The sequence below is a fragment of the Brassica napus genome, chromosome A8 (genome assembly GCF_020379485.1).
Source record: "Brassica napus cultivar Da-Ae chromosome A8, Da-Ae, whole genome shotgun sequence".
Classification (NCBI taxonomy): Eukaryota; Viridiplantae; Streptophyta; class Magnoliopsida; order Brassicales; family Brassicaceae; genus Brassica; species Brassica napus.
The window spans coordinates 989,193-1,009,352 of NC_063441.1; the positions used below are offsets into that span (position 1 = coordinate 989,193).

A 20,160-nucleotide genomic window follows, 5' to 3' on the forward strand; every position below is an offset into this window, starting at 1 on the left:
AAGCCCAGTTTACACGTGCGAGTTTATTAATAAATAAATAGCTTAGTGCCAAGTTTACACTCCTAACCAAACCAAACCGGTTCTTTCCTCTCCAACAAGCCAAGAATCGTATAAAGAACTATCGAAATCTCAAAATCTCCGATCGAAACCCGGCGACGATGACGAGAGATATCGAAGATGAGATCAGAGACGAGAAGAACCCTCGCCCCCTTGACGAAGACGACATCGCTCTCCTCAAGACTTACGTAAGCAACCCCCTCTCAGCTTCTTACTCTGTTAGGGCCATCGAGGGTCTCTCGGATCTAGCTTTAGGAGAGTCCTCGTTAGTTAAAGTCGCTTCCTTTAGGGTTTCTCGAATAAGGGTTTCTTGCTCTTGACACTGTTTGCTGGGTTTCGTCTCATAAATGTCATCCCTTTGGGGTTTTGGATTTCTCGATTAAGGGTTTTGAAACGGTTTGCTAGATTTCGTCTCTTGAGACAAAACCAAACTGATATTTCGTCTTGAGTGACTCAAGCTAGATTCAGTTTCAATTTTGGTTGTGTACTTGTGTCTGTTCTCTCTTAATATGTTTTCTTGCTGACTCTCCTTTGCGTAAATGTGATTCCTTTTGCAGGGGTTAAGTCCTTACTCTGCAGCTAACAAGAAAGTTGAGAAAGAGATCAAGGAGCTCGCCAAGAGGATCAACGATCTCTGTGGTATGTATTGTATGCACACTCTTTGTTTCGTTAGTGTTTAACGTGGTTATTGGTTACTTTATATGGAAACCTTGATGGAGCTTCTAACTTTGTATCGCAGGTATCAAGGAGTCTGATACTGGTTTAGCTCTTCCTAGCCAATGGGATCTCGTTTCTGATAAACAGATGATGCAAGAGGAGCAACCTCTTCAGGTACCCTTTCTTTCTTTAGACTACTTCTCTAGTGGGTAACTTCTAAGGTCTACTAAGCTGTAAACGTTTTTATTGTCCAGGTTGCTAGATGCACGAAGATCATTAGTCCAAACACTGAAGACGCCAAGTACGTCATCAATGTCAAACAGATAGCCAAGGTACATTAATATTACCTAAGCTGATGTTTCTGCATAACCGCTTATGTTTAACCTTTCGATTTTTTTTGGTTATAACTGTTTTTTTTGGGTGCAGTTTGTCGTTGGCCTTGGAGATAAAGTTTCTCCCACTGACATTGAAGAAGGCATGCGTGTGGGGTATGTTTCATGTTTATGAACTGAGATTGTCTCTGATTTAATTATTCATTCCTTCTGTCTTCTTATCTATGTTTTTATAGTTGCCAACTTACAGAAAAACATTCGGTCTTTGATTTGCATTTGCAGAGTTGATAGGACCAAGTATCAGATACAGATTCCTCTGCCTCCAAAGATCGATCCTAGTGTCACCATGATGACTGTTGAAGAGAAGCCTGATGTTACTTACAATGATGTTGGTGGCTGCAAGGAGCAGATTGAGAAGATGAGAGAGGTATGTTGTTGAACTTTGTTGTCATTATCTTCTCTCATTACCTAAATTTATTAAAGTTTTGTTGTCTTTGTTGACTGTAGGTGGTTGAGCTGCCAATGCTTCACCCAGAGAAGTTTGTGAAGCTTGGAATAGATCCTCCCAAGGGAGTTCTCTGCTACGGTCCTCCTGGTACCGGCAAAACCCTTTTGGCCAGAGCTGTTGCTAACAGAACCGATGCTTGCTTTATCAGGGTTATCGGCAGTGAGCTTGTTCAGAAGTATGTCGGTGAGGGAGCTAGGATGGTTCGTGAACTGTTCCAGGTATTCAATCTTCAAATCTCCACATTACTATCCGAGTTATTATACATTTGTGTAATACTCTGCTTTGCTGTGTAGATGGCACGGTCCAAAAAGGCTTGCATTGTGTTCTTTGATGAAGTTGATGCCATTGGTGGTGCAAGATTTGATGACGGTGTGGGAGGTGATAACGAAGTCCAGCGTACTATGCTTGAGATTGTGAATCAGCTTGATGGGTTCGACGCACGTGGTAACATCAAGGTTCTCATGGCAACAAACAGGCCTGACACACTGGACCCTGCTCTTCTACGTCCTGGACGTCTTGACCGTAAGGTGGAGTTTGGATTGCCTGATCTGGAGAGCAGAACACAGATCTTCAAGATTCACACACGAACCATGAACTGCGAGAGAGACATCCGTTTCGAACTCCTTGCTCGCCTCTGCCCAAACTCAACCGGTAATGAATCCAAACAATCAAACAGCTCTCTTACTTCTATTTCTATTGTCGCTTGAGATTTGTTCTGACTTGTGGATTTGTTAAAATTTTCTTTTTGCCAGGAGCTGATATCAGGAGTGTGTGCACCGAGGCTGGAATGTATGCAATCAGAGCTAGGAGGAAGACTGTGACTGAGAAAGACTTTCTGGATGCAGTGAACAAAGTCATCAAAGGTTATCAGAAGTTCAGTGCTACTCCCAAATACATGGTCTACAATTAGAGAAAGAGTGAGAGACATTGTAGACTTTGATGACTTTGTTTATCTCGCTTCAATCTCTCTTTTGTTTTCGTCTTCAATGTACTTTTGACTCTTTAGATTCTCCCTTTAAGTTTGTTATTTGCATTTAAATCTTATGAAATAGTTGAACCAGCCCAAGTAGAATCAGTGTAGGACAAACAAGAACGGATCCTGTTCATATGTACTTGATCTAAAAGCTTCAAATTTGGAGAAGAAATAGAACCAGTGAAGAAGGAAACAACTTATGAACAAGAAGTTGAACAAACCAAAATGGAACCGATGCAGAAGTAAAGAAGAAAGAATATTTTTTCATTTCGAGGATCTAAAAGCTAACAAATTTGGAAACATATTACAACAAAATACAATGGGATACTATACTGTGTGAAGGTTTATCAAACATATTACAATAAAAAACAAGGGTATGACTTCATCCATATAGAGCAAAGTGTTCTTTTTTTTCTCTCTGTGGTGATGGATTTACATGTAATCGTTGGTTGTCTCGGCAGAACGTTGTGATGGATCAACACCGACAGTTCTCTTGCTCATGTTAGCTCTCTGCACTAACACAACCAGTGACTGCACAACTTCAGACATTGGTGGTCTAAACTCCGGCTCCGGCTGTTCAAAAACCAAACCCATAAATCAGAAACAGTTTCTTGATTAGCAGTCAACTCATGGCCATAATGTTTACCTGGACGCAGAGTGCAATAACATCTGCAAATCGAGAGAGAGATTTAACCGGGTAAAGTCCTTCAAGAGCTGGATCAACCATTTTGCCTAAAGCATCAATGTCATGAAGCTGTGGTGTCGCCCATCTAACCAATGACTGCTCAGATCTTGACTTTGTGCTGCTCAAAATTAATAACCCTTCAGAAACACATTCCTCATCTCTACATCAAGCCTAGCAATGAACCATAACTAAAGATTTTACCTGTCAAATGGTTTCCTCCCGGTTAAAAGTTCAAGCATCACTACTCCAAAACTGTAAACATCACTCTTCAAAGAGTATTGACCTGACATTGATACTTCAGGTGCGCTATAACCTTCATCCGTTTGGTTTAGTAACTGCACGTTTACAAGATTGATGATATAACCAAACCAAATAAGCTTGAGAGATTAGTAAAGTGTTTTGAATATCCAACCTCATTTGCTGTGGGGAGAAAGCTTGCGAGACCTGTGTCTGATAAGTGAGGATTCATCTCCGAATCAAGTAAAATATTGGCTGATTTGATGTTCTTGTCAACTATAGACGGTGAACAAACTTCATGCAGGTACTCTAGTGCACGTGCAGTCCCAAGAGCGACCTTGACACGTGAGTTCCACACCAATGCTTTGCTTTCCTCTTCTGATAAGTGTAGGAAGTCATGTAACGATCCTTTGCTGTGGTACTCATAGACCAGGAGATGCTGTCCATGCTCAGCACAGTAACCAACAAGCTTTGTCACGTTTGGATGATCTAAAACGGCGATTTTCGATACTATTTCGGTGAAATCATCAGTCATGCTATGTGGAAGAGCAGATGAATCAATCTTCTTCACAGCAAGAACCTAAAATCATATAACATTATGACCAATTTTATCAAGAAAAATATATTAGGATTACAATATTATCTACTTTTTTCGAAACCACAGCATGTAATATTAGCATAAGAATATGATCAATACCTGTCCATTGTTAAACTCAGCTCTGTATACTCTTCCAAAAGTCCCTTCTCCGAGAAGATTATCAACACTGAAACTGCTAGTAGCAATCTGAAGATCTGCAACTGAGTAAACTCTCACATTCGAGGGAACAGCCACGGTGGATTTCTTGACAACTATAGGCTTTCTGGTCGAATCCTCATCATCATCAAATGATCGATCAGCTGGTGGAGGACGGAGATTAATAGACAAGGAAGTATCCAGTTTCTTTGTCTCAACTGATGAAGAACTCTGAATAGAATTGTTTTCTGCAACCATATGGGAATCTTGAATTAAAGTTTTGCATCTTTGCAAACACTCAAAAGTGTGTAAACGTAAGTGGAGTACCGTGAAAGTCGCTTGGAGGAAGAGTGAAAGGCTGGTTATCTGTTTTCTCAATGTCCATAGATGATGATCTCTTTGATCTTCTTCTTCTTTTGACCAAGAAGAAAGCCACAAGAGATGTAACGACTAGTAGTGAAATGACTATCCCTGCTATAGCACCAGCTCCAATTCCTGATTTCTTGGAATCTCCATTGCTGGTAGAATCACGGTTTGAACCTCCTCCGGATTTATGGCTCGGTGAGCGGTGGACTGGAGGTGTACCAGGTGGTGGTGGAGGTGCAGGTCCATTATTGAACGAGTTACCATCTTTTCTGTTTGCAAAGAACAAGAAAAATGAGAGATCAAAGGTTCAAAGGGATTACATGCTTCGGCTTCGGTATTCAAAGAAAATAAAAAGAGAAAATGTGTGTGAAAATTAGAACTTACATTAAATTAATGCCCTTTAAGGTACTGGGGATCCAGCCGGTGAAGTCATTGTTTGCAATGTTCCTAAGGAACAGTTAGCAAGAACCAACTTTAGTGGATGTCTTAGAAAAAAAGACAGTTTGACATGTAGTGAGGTTAGGTTACTCACAGAGTCTCAAGAGGAAGACCGGCTAAGACGTTGAGTGTTCCTGAGAACTGATTGTTCTGAAGGTATCTGTAAAGTTAATATCCAAACATGTTTAGTAGCTGAGAATCTATATATGGAAACTTATATCAGATGCTTACAGTGATTTTAAACTTGTAAGAGAGGTAAAAGTTCCAGGTAGAGACAAAGTGAAAGAGTTGAAAGAGAAGTCCCTGAAACACATTAACCTTTTGTCAATACAAAGACTAGAACTTGAGAGAACAATCTGAATCTTTTACTTTAGGATCTTACAAGGTTGTAAGAGAGGTGAGCTTGGAGAAGTCGACAGCTACTTGTCCCTTAAACTGGTTGTGACCAAGATTACTAAATTTTTTTTTTCCAAAAGACAACAACATTAGTTATCACATCTTTTATGAGAGAAATGTAAAGTGAAGTAAATCACTTACAGATACTTAAGTGATACCATATTAGAAATAGAGTATTGAGCAGCTCCAGTGAATTGGTTATTTGCAAGATTCCTGAAACACGTTGGATTAATTAACTCGAAAAACACAGATATTAAGATGGCAAAGATCATTAAAAAGGATAAATAGAACTTACAACCGTTGCAGATTTGGAGGAAGCTGATATGGTAAATCACCTCCAAGATTATTACTGCTTAGATCACTGCAAGTTTCCATCAAAGATTATTATAAAAACTTACTATCACTAAGCATGAACAAGAATAAACAGTATATAGCATTATGCAGATTGAATCTTACAGCTCTGTAAGAGAAGTCAACTTATCAAGCATGTATCCAAGTGTTCCAGAGAGCTCAAGACCTGATAACTTTCTGCAAAGAAACTTTATTGTTAAACAATGTAAACCATATATTTTAAGTTGGAAAACAAAAGAATATCACTAACAATTGAGTAACTCGTGATCTAGAGCAAGTAACGCCTCTCCAGTTCTGGCCACAAGGATCCCCACCGGATGCAGTCCATTGTGTTAACTGTCCTGGTGAATGCATACTGGTGAACAACATGTTCAATGCTGAAGCTGCCAAAGACAATTAGAACACAATTTAGTCATTTAAATCAAAAAGCTTATTACTTTCTAATACCAAAGAATCTAGTAAGGATCCATGAGAAGAGAAAGGTTCAAGATTTAACCCAACAAAACTAAAAAGATTTGAGATTTGGAAACAGAATCAAACCTAGAGAAAGTGAAAGTATATACGAAAAAGATTGAGACTTTGAGAAACCCATTAAGCTTAAAATCAAAAGTGAAGAAGAAGAAGAAACTCACTGTCTGATGCATCAGTGGCTCCATGGATGAAGCTAAACTCGAATCCTACAATGCATACCGCAAACAGAGCAGCCACCACCACCACTCGATTCTCCATCATCTTATTCCCCTTTCTCTCTCTCTCCAGATGCCAAAACTCTATAGTCTTATGACCAAACAAGTAAAGAGAGAACTTTTTGTGTTTGTGTTTTTTTTTCCTAAAATGTAATAATTTATGGAAAGTGGATTTTCTTGAATGTGATTTTAGTACAAAACGAATTTTTACAGAGTAAAGCTGTCAAGCACGATTTAGCCAATAAGAATCCAAAAGTCACTCACATATTCGGCGCATTTTGTTTTATTGTTTTTTGTATATTTCATAAAATATTTTTAAAATCTCAAATAAAAATTTTAATAATTCGTTTTTATATTCTTGGATTTCAATAATAGGACCGTTGGTTAGAGTATTATTTTCCTTTCAATTTAAAATTATTCAGCGAGAAACATTGAAAAAAAGCTGTCTGTGTTGGTGTACATGACATGATTATAGTCATCTGACCATGATAGATTAATTAATAATAATTTCGCCTGTAATGTACATTTTCTAACATACGCGCTTATGGAGGTTGTATTTTTGTTTCGTATTTTCCATTTATTCAATAACAAAAATACTAATAATAATGATAACGTATAGAGTGAGACCAATCTGAAAACAACTAGGAAGGTTGGATATGGTTGGGAGCTTTACATTGTTCATCATTGCTTCTGCCAATCCATTTATGATTTATCGGTGCTCTCATCTACCTTATTTTCCAACTTACTAATTTGCGTCTAAAATACAAAAGAAGAGGGCTACAAAAGAAATGCTAGTTTGTAATTAGTAGTAGAATAATTTTGAAGGAAGAGGAAAAAATCTGCTTAATTAGATTAATCATTAAAGACATCCAATTTCTAAAGTAAATATGTGTTTACATTCTTCTGTATTCAAATCAAATGCTTACGTAAAAAGATAACAGATATTCTTCTTGCTGAGGAAGTCATGAACTGATTCCTCGTAGTTCATTCTGAATTGCTAATTATATAGCATAGTAATTCCTTCGTATCATTTATGGTACATGGTTTGCCAGTTGTAGAAACTAATACTTTATGGAATAAGCTTATTCGGTGATCATCTCATCATATGTGTTTAGCTTTAATTTATATTAAATTGATCTTCTTCAATACTCCCTCCGTTTTTTTATATAAGTCGTTTTACAGTTATGCACGTAGATTAAGAAAACCATTAATTTTATTATATTTTCTAAACAAAAACATCATTAATTATTTACCTAACCACAATTCAACCAATAGAAAAATAGAAGATATATTACCATTGGTCATACAACAATAATTATTAATAAATTTTATATAGAAAACCGAAAACGACATATAATTTGGAACAAAAAAATTTCTCTAAAACGACTTATATTAAAAAACGGAGGGAGTATAAATTTTTTTGGGAAAGTTGCCAATGAAGGTTTATCAGGTTAGTCAATGCATTCAATTGAAGTGTATGGGGAACTTCTCGTTAGTTCTATTTTGGGCAGGTCAATCTTAACTTGCACTGTCAAGCAAGCTAGCAAGCTAGTGCCAGCTAGAACCAAGTCAGGATGACAAAGACATAAATTTTGTTTTTTCAACAATACTAGTTGATTTATTATGAGAGTTCATATATATCATGCATATCTGTGATTTGTTTATTATTTATATAATAATGCAATACTCTCCATCACATTCATGTTCAATATTTTTTTTGTTTTACTAATCGAAAATTTTGTATACGAAAATCTATAGTAATTTTGAAATTGGAAAATTGATTGTTACCATTTTAACGTCTCTAATTACCAATCATAATTTAAATTATAGCAAGGAGATTGAAACTAAGCTAACTTAGATAATTTCTATTAGTTAATAAGATGAATTATCTTAAACACTAAACTACCACGTGAATTGGTTATATATTATGTAACTTTCCCCCCATACAATTAACAACAATATGAAATGTAAAATACAGCTTAATTAAGTTTAATCACTTGATCCTACTGTTGTGGAATCGAATCAACCAGAGATCAAGATCAATGCTAAGCAATCACAGCTATGAAACGATTTCGTGAGATCAATCTAATCGATACGAGAGAATCAAGAACTAGAAAGCACGATAAAGACACAGCGAGATGTTATCCAGTTCGAGCGCAAACCGCGACTCTACGTCTGGCCGAGGATCACCTCGGAATCCACTAAGCTCAGTGTATTCAACACCGCCGTATCAACGCCGTAACTCTCACCCGAAAAGCCCCAAGAGAAATCACTCACCCCCGTAGAATCTAACTCCTCTCTATCGCTTTTCTCTCTCCCCGTGTTTCCCAGAATGATCTACACTCTACAACTCGTCACACAAGCTAGATAACAACCGCAGTCAACGGCCTCTAGCCGTGGACCCCACTCTGTAACAAACTTTCGAAGAAGCAAGACGATGACGTGATACGACGGCGTATTACAATGATATTAAACCGACTCCTAAACCGGAATACAATTAACAATCATTAATCGAACCAAAACCGGTTCTGATTTCTTCGAGTCTTCACAACCAACTTCCTACAAACTCCACCTTGGTTGCAAGACTTCACGCTGAGCTTAGATGAACTCCATCCTCGAGTTCCCTTCTGTTCTCAAAGTACAGAAGCGCCCAGTAAGCTCAAAAGATGTTTGAACTTACTTACCGGCAATACTTTCGTGAAAGTATCTGCAAGGTTCTTATCAGTATGCACCTTTGACACCTGCACTTCACCTTTCTCCACCAATTCCCTGACAAAACTTAACTTCCTCGCCATATGTTTCGTCCTTTCATGATGAACATTATTCTTCGCAAGAGCCCTAGCGCTTTGAGAATCACAGAAGATCTCAATGTTTGCTTGTTTATACCCAAACTCTTCACTAAGACCCATTAGCCAAATAGCTTCCTTTGATGCTTCAGTTAGCGAGATGTACTCAGATTCAGTTGTTGATAGAGCTACAACCTTCTGTAAGCTTGATCTCCAACTTATAGCACACCCACCAGACAAGAAAGTATAGCCTGATATGGACCTTCTCCTATCAAGGTCACCTCCAAAATCAGAGTCACAGAACCCCACAATCTTGAACTCCTCTGCCCTTTCAAACTTCAAACTCATGCGACGAGTCCCATTGACATATCTCAATATCCACTTGACTGCATCCCAGTGTTCTCTGACCGGATCACTCATGAACCTACTCACTAGTCCGACAGGGTAAGCTAGATCAGGTCTAGTACCTATCATACCATACATGAGACTTCCTACAGCATTGCAGTATGGTACTGATCTCATGTATTCTTCATCCACTCTTACTCGCTTCGGATCTGCTGACATCAGTTTGAAATGAGCTCCAATAGGAGTGTTAACACTCTTAGCATTCTCCATTGAATACGTTTTTAACACTTTCTCCATGTAACTTTCTTGTGATAAGATCAAAGTCCCCTTAGCTCTGTCTCTTATGATTTCAATTCCAAGAATCTTCCTTGCAGCTCCTAAGTCCTTCATCTCGAACCTTGAACTTAGCTGATCTTTAATGTTGTTTATGATTGTCATGTCTTTGCTTGCGAGTAACATGTCGTCAACATATAGTAGCAAGTACACAAACACTCCACCTACCCGCTTGATATAGACACACTGATCATGACAACTCCTTTTGAAATCAATCTCCTTCATGAACTCATCAAATTTCTTATTCCACTGTCTCGGACTCTGCTTGAGACCATACAGGGACTTTCTCAGTCTACATACCCAATCCTCTTTACCTTTTTCTTCATATCCTTCAGGTTGAGTCATGTATATTTCTTCTTCAAGATCACCATGAAGAAATGCGGTTTTCACATCTAGCTGCTCCAGCTCCATGTCTTCTTGAACCACAATCGACATCAAGTATCTTATAGATACATGTTTAACCACATGAGAGAAAATCTCGTTGTAATCTACCCCTTCCTTCTGAGCATAGCCCTTTGCTACAAGCCTGCCCTTGTACCTTGGATCCTCTACTCCTAAGATTCCAGGTTTTCTTTTGTAAATCCACTTGCATCCTATTATAGCTCTCCCTTTTGGTTTCTTTACGAGATCCCAAGTGTGATTTCTCTGCAACGAATCCATCTCGTCATCAGATGCAAGAATCCATTTCTTCCTGTGAGGATCTCTCATTGCAGACTTGTAATCACTTGGTTCAACCATATCTCCATCTTCAGCAACCATACATGCTAGATAAACGTAATCATCAAGCTTCTTAGGAGGTTTCGGTTCTCTTCTACTTCTGTCTCGGGCTAACTGATAGCTCCCCGTTACAGCCTCCCCTCCAGAGCCTTCTTGATCTGAAAGATCTTCTTCAGAATCACTACTTTCAACTGCGATCACATCAGTGTTAACCACACTATCTTGATTTGCCTCCTAACTCTCTCCACCTGAACTCATATCCTTCTCTTTGGATATACCGAGTTCTATATCAAGAAAATTTGTGTTACTCTCTTTGTGTTCAGATGACTTTCCCTTTAAGTCTTTGTAACACTCATCTTCTTTGAAAGTAACATTCCTGCTTATGATACTTCGTTTATCTTCCAAAGACCAGACCTTGTAACCCTTTACCCCAGTAGGATAACCAATGAATATACCCTTCTTAGCTCTAGGTTGTAGTTTTCCTTCATCAGAATGATGATAGCACACACAGCCGAACTTCTTCAAATGGCCAAACTGCGGAACTGTTTTTGACCAAATTTCTTCAGGTATCTCATTCTGAAGAGCAGCAGATGGGGTTCGGTTTATCAGATACACAGCAGTGTTAGCAGCCTCTGCCCAGAAAACTTTAGGTAAACCAGACTCATCCAACATACTCCTAACTCTTTCCAGAACTGTTCTGTTCATTCTTTCCACAACACCATTCTGTTGTGGTGTATAAGGGATAGTCTTATGCCTTGCTATACCTTGATCTGAACAGAGATCATCAAACCTTTTATTGCAAAACTCAAGTCCATTATCAGTTCTCAGCGTCTTGACCTTGAGACCAGACTGTTTTTCAACAAGAGTTTTCCAATCTGCAAACCTGTCAAACGCTTGGTCTTTTGTCTTTAAGAAATAGATCCAAACCTTCCGTGAGTGATCATCAATTATACTCAAAAAATAGTGACAGTTTCCGAGTGACTGAGGAACTGTGGGTGAGCCCCAGAGATCAGCGTGAACATACTCAAGACACGCCTTGCTTGTGTGTTGACCGGAGCCAAAACTTACACGGTGAGCCTTCCCAACTATACAGCTCTCACAGAACTGTAAAGTTGATATCTTCTTCTTATCAAGCAGCCCCTTCCTGACTAGAACGTCTATCCCTTTTTGACTTACATGTCCCAGTCTACTATGCCATAAGCTTGTCTCATCTTCCACAGAAACCAGGTTCACTTCATCAACGTGACTACTTCCCTGAAGAAAATACAAGTTACTCTCTCTCTTGGCCTTTAGAACTGTTCTGCATCTTTTTGTCAACTTCAAGTAACCTTGTTCAGATGAAAATGAACAGCCTTCACTTTCAAACACTCCAAGTGACAACAGATTTCTTGAAAACTGTGGAATGTACCTCACATTTTTGATGAGTACGAAGCTACCATCAGATGTCTTAATACGAACCGTGCCAATTCCCTTGACAGAAGATGTAGACTCATTAGCCATTCTTACTGATCCTACATCCCGTTCTTCAAAATCTATGAACCAGTCTCTTCTTGGAGTCATATGAAAAGAACAACCAGTATCCATTATCCAAATCTCTCTGTAGTCGTATGATTCAGCAACGTTTACTTCTGACACAGTGAGAGATTCAATGTACTTGATACCAGTTACTGCAGACGACTCACCAGTCTCCTTTGTCGCTTCCTTTCCTCTGTCATGACTTCGTTTAGGACAGTTTCTTTTGAAATGGCCCTCAGCACCACAGGTCCAACAGGTAGGTTGATTCCCTTTTCCTCGAGACTTCGATCTACCCTTCCCTTTGAACTTGCTCTGATTTGAGTCTCTTGTACCTGATCTTCCTCGGTTATTAGAGCTTGAGTATAACACTTCACCTTGAGATTTGCTCCCCTTGCCATTCCCATTCACTCCCAACTCTAGTTGTTTTGAATGGATGGAGCTAATAACTTCATCAAGTGTCACAGTAGTCTTACTATATCTCAATGTATCCCTCAGCTGATCAAACTGTTTTGGGAGTGACATCAAGAGTAAGATAGCTTGATCTTCATCAGAGATCTCCACCATGACATTACTCAGATCTGTTATGATTCTCAGGAATTCATCAATGTTATTCTCAATAGTCAGCGACTCATTCATACGATAACCATATAAGCATTGCTTCAAATGCATCCTGTTCGGGAGCGACGTAGACATGTACTGAGCATCCAGTATCTTTAACATACCAACTGCGGTCTTCTCCTTTATGATCTTCCTCAAGATCTGATCCGTCACATACATGATGATGGTGCTTCGTACTTTTCTCTGCTTCTCAGCCAAAGATACATCGACTTGTTGCTTCGAATCAGATTCATCTGCAACTCCCTTAAGCTTCGTATCTTCCAGCTTATCCTCAGACTTCTTCAGATCTTCTTCTTGACTTATAAGAGCATCCCTAAGTCCAAGAAGATCCAGGTTCGCCAGTAACCTTTCCTTCCACATGTTGTAATCGATCGAGCCATTGAACTTTTCCATCTCAACCTTCGCTTTCGCCATCTTGACGATATACTTTCGTCGATGCCGATCAGCCGCCTTCGATTCCTTCCCTAGATAGCGAAACCTAGGCTCTGATACCACTTGTTGTGGAATCGAATCAACCAGAGATCAAGATCAATGCTAAGCAATCACAGCTATGAAACGATTTCGTGAGATCAATCTAATCGATACGAGAGAATCAATAACTAGAAAGCACGATAAAGACACAACGAGATGTTATCCAGTTCGAGCGCAAACCGCGACTCTACGTCTGGCCGAGGATCACCTCGGAATCCACTAAGCTCAGTGTATTCAACACCGCCGTATCAACGCCGTAACTCTCACCCGAAAAGCCCCAAGAGAAATCACTCACCCCCGTAGAATCTAACTCCTCTCTATCGCTTTTCTCTCTCCCCGTGTTTCCCAGAATGATCTACACTCTACAACTCGTCACACAAGCTAGATAACAACCGCAGTCAACGGCCTCTAGCCGTGGACCCCACTCTGTAACAAACTTTCGAAGAAGCAAGACGATGACGTGATACGACGGCGTATTACAATGATATTAAACCGACTCCTAAACCGGAATACAATTAACAATCATTAATCGAACCAAAACCGGTTCTGATTTCTTCGAGTCTTCACAACCAACTTCCTACACCTACCATTTTTATTCCCTATTTATGACATATCATCCTAAAATTACAGAAACAAAAATTAATCTCTTATACTAAAATGTAACCATGTTCAAAATATGATATGGAATGTTGTGTGGAAAACATTTGCCAAGGAAAATGTCGTGGAAAACAAAACTAGGTTGATTCATCATAATCCCCACGACAACTTCTCCTCATATGACGGTGGTTTTTTTTTCTTCTACAAAAATTATCTTTTGACCATCATAAATTAATTATTAGTTTTTGTACTTGTACTAATGATTAAACTAACTACGAGTGATGGGCTGTCGTTTTTACTCCAGCCAAGACATACGGCGTGTTTCTCTTTCGATAATAATTCTGTTGGCCCTTATCCAAATAATATAAGATGACCTTACCTATGTTAATTGGTATGTCGATTTGGAAAGATGCCAAACTGATGTTAATTAATCCGCTACATAATAAAACAGTAGATGTGTTACCCTATGTTGTAATAAATCTTATTTTAGATGGTTTGAAAAAATTTCTTAGTAAAGTTAAGCTGTCTTAGTTTCAAAAAAGAAGAAGTTAAGCTGCCTTAAGAAACAAACAGCAAAAAGTCCGGGCATGATATACTTTGAATTTGGTATAATTTGCTGTTTTAGTTAGTCAGAGATTTCACTGATTTTATTGGATGTTTTCATGGTTGCTGATTTTATTTTATTTTCTTATGAGTCCAACCTGCAAATCAATTAGTTTTATAAAATATTGTTTAATGGGAATTTTCGGTTTCTATGATTCTGATATTTATAAAATGTATTTCAACATCTAAATAGCTGATTTGATGAATGTATGAGTTATTTTGTTTACCATGTATTATTTTCTCCTTCTAACTAATGCAAAAAGTTGCTTCCTACATTGTACTGAATCGATGAGAGCGGAGATTCAAGGAGCTCTTTCTTTAATAGCCTTTTACGAAGCATTATAGTTCCGATATGACTAGGCCCAATATTAAACTCGGCCCAAACCTTCTCTCGGTCGAAATACTAAAACATTCGTGCCGTTTTTTTAAAACTACGTGACGTTTTGGATTCTACTACGGCTTTTAGCGTTACTTACATAGTTACATTACTACTCAAAACGCATCTAAGCGTCGCGTTTTTACCGCCTTTTAGGGTCAACAAGCGATCATCAGATATTTCTCGGGCGAGCAAGCCGAGAAAGAGATTCAGATGCTCTGAACGATATGAAACACCACCACAAGCTCACGGTGGCTTTATGTCTCATCTGGGCTTCGTCGATCCTCTACGGCGAGATGTTCGCCTTCTGGGTTCCTTCTCTCTTCACTTGTTCTTGGCCTCACCATCATCTTCTCAAGGTCTATCTCCACTAAAGTTTTGATCTTTTTCAATAAATGATCCGCATTGTTGGGTCTTAACGAGACTTTATAGATGCAATGACACTTTGATCTTGTAGTTGCTTGTTCTGTCCGAAAGTACTATTTTTTTTTTATGGTAAATAAATTGTTTGAAATTGAAACATAGATTATTCAAGAAATGGCTATAATCAATCAACGACTGGTAAAGTCTACAACTTTGATTCCAATCAATGTTGGGTCTGAACGAGAGTTAGATGCAACGACACTTCGATCTTATAGTTGCTTGTTCTGTCCGAAAGTAGGATAATTATTTTTTATGGTAAAGAAATGATTTGAAATTGAAAGATTGATTGTCTCGGACGGCATTACTATTTTTGGGTTTGTAATATCTTTGTTATGTAAGCATCTCAAATAAGCTGTCTAGTTACTGTTATGGGTCATCTCTGTTAGCTTCTTCCTTTTTTTTTTTTTTTTTTTTTTTTGCAGAGTGATGGTGTGGAGAGTGATGTGAAGTTTACTAAAGTAGCTATTGTCACTGATCCACAGGTAACTTAGCTCTTCAAATGCTTTTTCAATACTGTTATCTGTGTTAGTGGAGAGCCTATTATGTGATTGTGTGTTGTTTGCAGCTCATGGATAAGACATCGTTTCGTTTGTCTTCAAAGACTCTTGCTTTGGAGGTTGCACAGTTCTACACTGATGTAAACATGCGGAGATCGTTCTTTCAGTCTGTCTTGCCTTTCAAACCAGACGTTGTTTTGTTTCTAGGTGATTATTTCGATGGTGGTCCATTTCTCCCTGAGGAAGAGTAAGCTCCTCTCCTTGTTCTTGTTCCTCTCTGAGCAAAAATGGTTCATTGAAATGCTGAAAAGTCAGCTATTGAATCAGGTGGTATGAGTCTTTAAGCCGGTTTAAACATGTGTTTGGGATGAACTCACAAGGACAAGCTGGAGACGTCCCTACGTTCTACATCTCAGGGAACCATGATATTGGCTACTCTCGTGTTGCGTCCCATAAGCTAGACGTATGACATTTATCACCTCTTTTCCTATATGATTAGCAACCTATAAAACGACATAACTTAATATTCCAACAGGTGATTAGTCGATATGAGAAAGCATTTGGGAGCAGAAACCGTAGATTTATGATTGGGAGTACTGAGTTCGTGAGCATTGATGCACAAGCTATTGATGGTTTATTACAAAATCTTTCCTTTTTTTTTCTATTTATCCTTGTAGTTCTTTTCCTTGTGTAACTGAAAAGATTATTATTTATGCAGGGAATCCTCAAAAGGAATTGGCATTAGAGGTCTGGAAGTTTGTACAAAATGTCTCCTCTGGTGTGTGTGTTTATTCAGCTTATATCCTCTTCTGCATTTACTATCTTCTGATATGTGAAGCTTTACACAATTTTTTTTTTTTTTTGTTAGATACAAAATCACATCCTAGAGTTTTATTGACACACATCCCATTATACCGGCCAGATCAAACCCCATGCGGCCCTCACCGTGCTTCTTCTGTCATCGATCAGGTAAATAAACTCAATACCAATGTTAAAGAAATCGATTCTTGACCGATTTTTTGAATGTCTAGACCAAATTTTAAAAAGAATTGTTTTAAAAAAATTGTTTCGTTTAGACCCGAGTTGCCTATACTGATTTTTAGAACACTTTGTTTTGTGGTCTAATAATGTATTCTCTTTCATGTTACAGCGGCTATGGCGCCATTTTAAAGATCAAGAAGTAATGTAAACTTCTGTCTTTTTTTTTTCCATTTTATAATATACAGAACTTGTAGTAAAGCCATCTTAACAAAAGGAGAAACTAATCCAATCCATGTCCTTTTTTGTACTCAGGTATCAGAACTATATCACTGCAGAATCATCAAAGAAGTTATTGGAGTTAATCAAACCGGTAAGATAAAAAAACTTACTTCTGTTATCTATTCATGTGAAACTCCCATCTCTGTTAGGCAAAACTTACTTCTGTAATTTATTCATGTGAAAGTCCCCATCTCTGTTAGGCTCTCACTAATTCCAACGCCTTTTATGCAGACGCTAGTTCTGTCTGGCCATGATCATGACCAGTGTACTCTAACTCACAAGTCGGAAGCAGGATCTGTAACAGAGGTAATAACTCAGAGACTACCACAAAACATTTGTATATCCATTATTGATGAGTATATCATATTGCAGCATACTTTAGGGACTATAAGCTGGCAACAAGGAAATTTATATCCGTCATTCATGCTATTATCTGTTCCCAACGCCATCCATCAAAACTCATCTGATCAAGATAATATGTTGCACACTCAACTATGCTTCCTTCCGAGACAACTATTCATCTACATATGGTATGTTTCTAATCATAGAGTTTTTGACTTTGCTTAGTTTATAGAGAGATCTCTGTGTCTGATTTTTGAACTATACCAGGTACCTTTCTCTGTTTGTCGTTACCCTTCTCGCTCTCCTTCTATGGCCAAACCATGGAGTAAGCTTCTTGAACAACGCTGCAGACACTATCTCAAATGTAGTGAAGTTAAGCTTCTTAAGCGATGTCACGAAAGAGAAGAATGAAGATGAGAACTGTGAGTATGAAATGGTGTGGGACGCAGAAGGGTCTATGCATCTCGTTAAGAAAGTTCTTCAAGCTCCAGTGAAGCGTCAAAGTGATAAATCTCATGTAGAAAGGTGAGTGAGACCTCAACACATCCATTGGTTACTCTCTATGGGCACAAGTTTTGATATTCTATTAATCTTTGTAGGGGCAATGCTGTGATGAGATCTGCAGCTAGAAAGAACGATATCGAAAATGTGATGGACTCAAATGTTGGTGTTAGAGTGTCTGATCCTCTGATGAGATCAGCATCGAAGTCAAGAACGAAGCTTGTGATCCAGAGAGTGATACGTACAATCATGATGAGCATTGTCATTGCGGCGTTCAATGTTCCTATTTACATGATGTTGCTTTTTAAAGATTGGGTCGAGAAGTAGTGATCATTGACAAACTATGATCTATAGATCTCTAGATGGTGAAAAGTGAAAACTCTTGCTGTATTATTATTAGGATGTTGAGATGCAAAAGAAGAAGTATTTTATTCGATATGGTTCTAACATTTACCATAGACTCTTATTGTTCTTTACTAGGACATGATGCAACAAAGAAAGAAATGAAACTGAAAATATTACAGAAGCAATGTCACTATGAAACCAAAACAGACAAAACCCTTCCAAGTATCTTTCAAATTCTTACAGAATCAGCATCTTTGGAGCTCTGTTTCAGACGGCTTGTTTGGCAGATAAATCTTGCTATCTCTCTCTCTCTCTCTCTCTTTGACGAAGATTTAACCAATGAAGCAAACCAAAAAAACCTAAAGAGGTTGATCCTTTAGGTTAAAAAACAACAGGAATGTAAAAGGGTTTGTTGCATCAGAATAGATCAGGAAGAGAGACATCAAGTTTCTTGTAGGAGTTGCCAAACAACTAAAGGAGATATCTATAAATATATGTATATATATTAAGGGATGAGAGTTATCTCATTACTCATCGCCATGGATGTACCAGCAGCAAAGCATAGTAGCACAACGACGAAGAATATAGAGACGAGCACGTTGTTCCTTCACCAAGGATGCACATTTGCTTGTGAAGGCGTGACCTTTATTTAACTTACTTTTTAACTCGGCCATTACTACAATCAACAAGTTGTTTTTAGCTATTTATGAAAGAGAATGTATTGAAACTTTTGGTGTAGAATATGAGGAACAAAAGAAAAGAAAAAACCCTTTTGTGGGTGAAAGAAGAGGGAGAGTTGTGAAGAAGTGTAAAAGGAATGAAGGAGTATAAATAGAGTGAAGGAAGAAGAGAAAATCTTGGGAGAAAAGGTAAATTGGATGTGAAGGAAAGAAGAAACAGATGAACATGGTCTGATTTTTGGTTCATTTATTGACATTGGGATTTGTATCTATAGTACTATCAATCTTTTTTGATTCTCCAAGGAAGTGTAGTTTCATGGAAATCATCAAACATCACTATTTTATTCGTCCTACAAGGAATTGTTTTATGTATGTTCGTTTGATTTATATTGTAACCTTTTGACTTTGGAAAAACTTTGTTTTTGTTGTATAGGCACCTTATTACACCCAAATCATTATATGCACCTTATTACACCCAAATTATTATATGATCCCTCACAGATATGGATAAAAAATATACAACACTTTGTTTTTTTTGTTGGCATCCAAATTATATGGAGTATCACAAGACTGGATAAATCAGAAATAACTAGATAAATGGTATCAATTTTGATCTTGTAAACCAAGTATTGATAACCTAATTGTAAGGGAGGCACAACGTAAAATTGTCATTGTAGGTTCGATTCTTACTGAAAACCAAATTGTTACTATTTGGCCAAAATGGGTTTGTGTTTCGGCATGTGCAATCTATACAGTAGTTCAGAAGTGATCTAGCTATCTCTAACATTAATCGGAATACATTTTAAACTCATGCCAGATAGAATGATATCTAGTTGACTCTGTAACATTAAGTTCTAAACTTGTAAGTTAAAAAGAAAAAAAGTGAAAACAAACAAACTATAGTTGTAACTTGCAAGTTAAAAATATAGTTGACAAACGTTTATGTGTACTTAATCATAGACATGCTTCTAAGAACTTGTAAATAATAAAGAAAAATGTGAAAACAAACAACTCAAAGTTGTAACTTGTTAAGTTATATCGCTGGCAAACTTTTAAGACGTACTTAATCTAACACTTTTCAGTTTGTTTGTTTTTTTGTTCACAAAATGAAATTCAGTTTGAATTAAAAATTTACAATTAAATTTAGAGATGGTAATCATGGACTTGGACCGCAGACCTGACCCGTAAAGGACTGTCGTGGGATGATATTGGGACGAGGTTTTTAGGTCCATAAATTTGCGGATCTCGCGGGAATGTGTCTTTGCAGGACTGGCTTTTTGCGGAATGAGCCGTAACGGGTCATGCGGGATTACATGGATCCGCATTTTTTTA

At 37.9% G+C, this 20,160-nt stretch overlaps 4 protein-coding genes across 4 annotated transcripts; 2 read left to right on the forward strand and 2 right to left on the reverse strand.

The window, feature by feature from the left end:
* The first annotated feature begins 31 nt into the window (after positions 1-31).
* Positions 32-2,614, forward strand: LOC106358647 (26S proteasome regulatory subunit 7 homolog A-like). The gene is made up of 9 exons (XM_048738431.1): positions 32-245; positions 615-696; positions 797-888; positions 969-1,046; positions 1,141-1,202; positions 1,329-1,473; positions 1,554-1,772; positions 1,848-2,205; positions 2,307-2,614. The coding sequence occupies exons 1-9, from the start codon at positions 159-161 to the stop codon at positions 2,462-2,464; spliced, it is 1,281 nt and encodes a 426-aa protein (XP_048594388.1). The 5' UTR covers positions 32-158; the 3' UTR covers positions 2,465-2,614.
* A 156-nt stretch (positions 2,615-2,770) lies between these two features.
* Positions 2,771-6,595, reverse strand: LOC106360396 (protein STRUBBELIG-RECEPTOR FAMILY 6). Its single transcript, XM_013799983.3, has 15 exons — positions 6,366-6,595; positions 5,984-6,116; positions 5,839-5,910; positions 5,678-5,743; positions 5,524-5,595; positions 5,369-5,440; positions 5,218-5,289; positions 5,081-5,146; positions 4,933-4,995; positions 4,510-4,817; positions 4,147-4,430; positions 3,625-4,029; positions 3,414-3,547; positions 3,174-3,330; positions 2,771-3,100 (listed from the first exon to the last, which is right to left on the reverse strand). The coding sequence occupies exons 1-15, from the start codon at positions 6,463-6,465 to the stop codon at positions 2,960-2,962; spliced, it is 2,145 nt and encodes a 714-aa protein (XP_013655437.2). The 5' UTR covers positions 6,466-6,595; the 3' UTR covers positions 2,771-2,959.
* An 8,301-nt stretch (positions 6,596-14,896) lies between these two features.
* Positions 14,897-18,239, forward strand: BNAA08G01030D (uncharacterized protein C630.12). Its single transcript, XM_013799982.3, has 13 exons — positions 14,897-15,139; positions 15,626-15,685; positions 15,769-15,947; positions 16,028-16,163; positions 16,236-16,332; positions 16,419-16,478; positions 16,569-16,669; positions 16,851-16,885; positions 16,994-17,051; positions 17,192-17,266; positions 17,333-17,490; positions 17,570-17,827; positions 17,902-18,239. The coding sequence occupies exons 1-13, from the start codon at positions 15,008-15,010 to the stop codon at positions 18,128-18,130; spliced, it is 1,578 nt and encodes a 525-aa protein (XP_013655436.1). The 5' UTR covers positions 14,897-15,007; the 3' UTR covers positions 18,131-18,239.
* LOC106360348 (small polypeptide DEVIL 22-like) lies at positions 18,212-19,311 on the reverse strand. Its single transcript, XM_022689722.2, has one exon. It carries the CDS (start codon positions 18,820-18,822, stop codon positions 18,676-18,678), a length of 147 nt encoding a protein of 48 aa, XP_022545443.1. The 5' UTR covers positions 18,823-19,311; the 3' UTR covers positions 18,212-18,675.
* Positions 19,312-20,160: the final 849 nt, after the last annotated feature.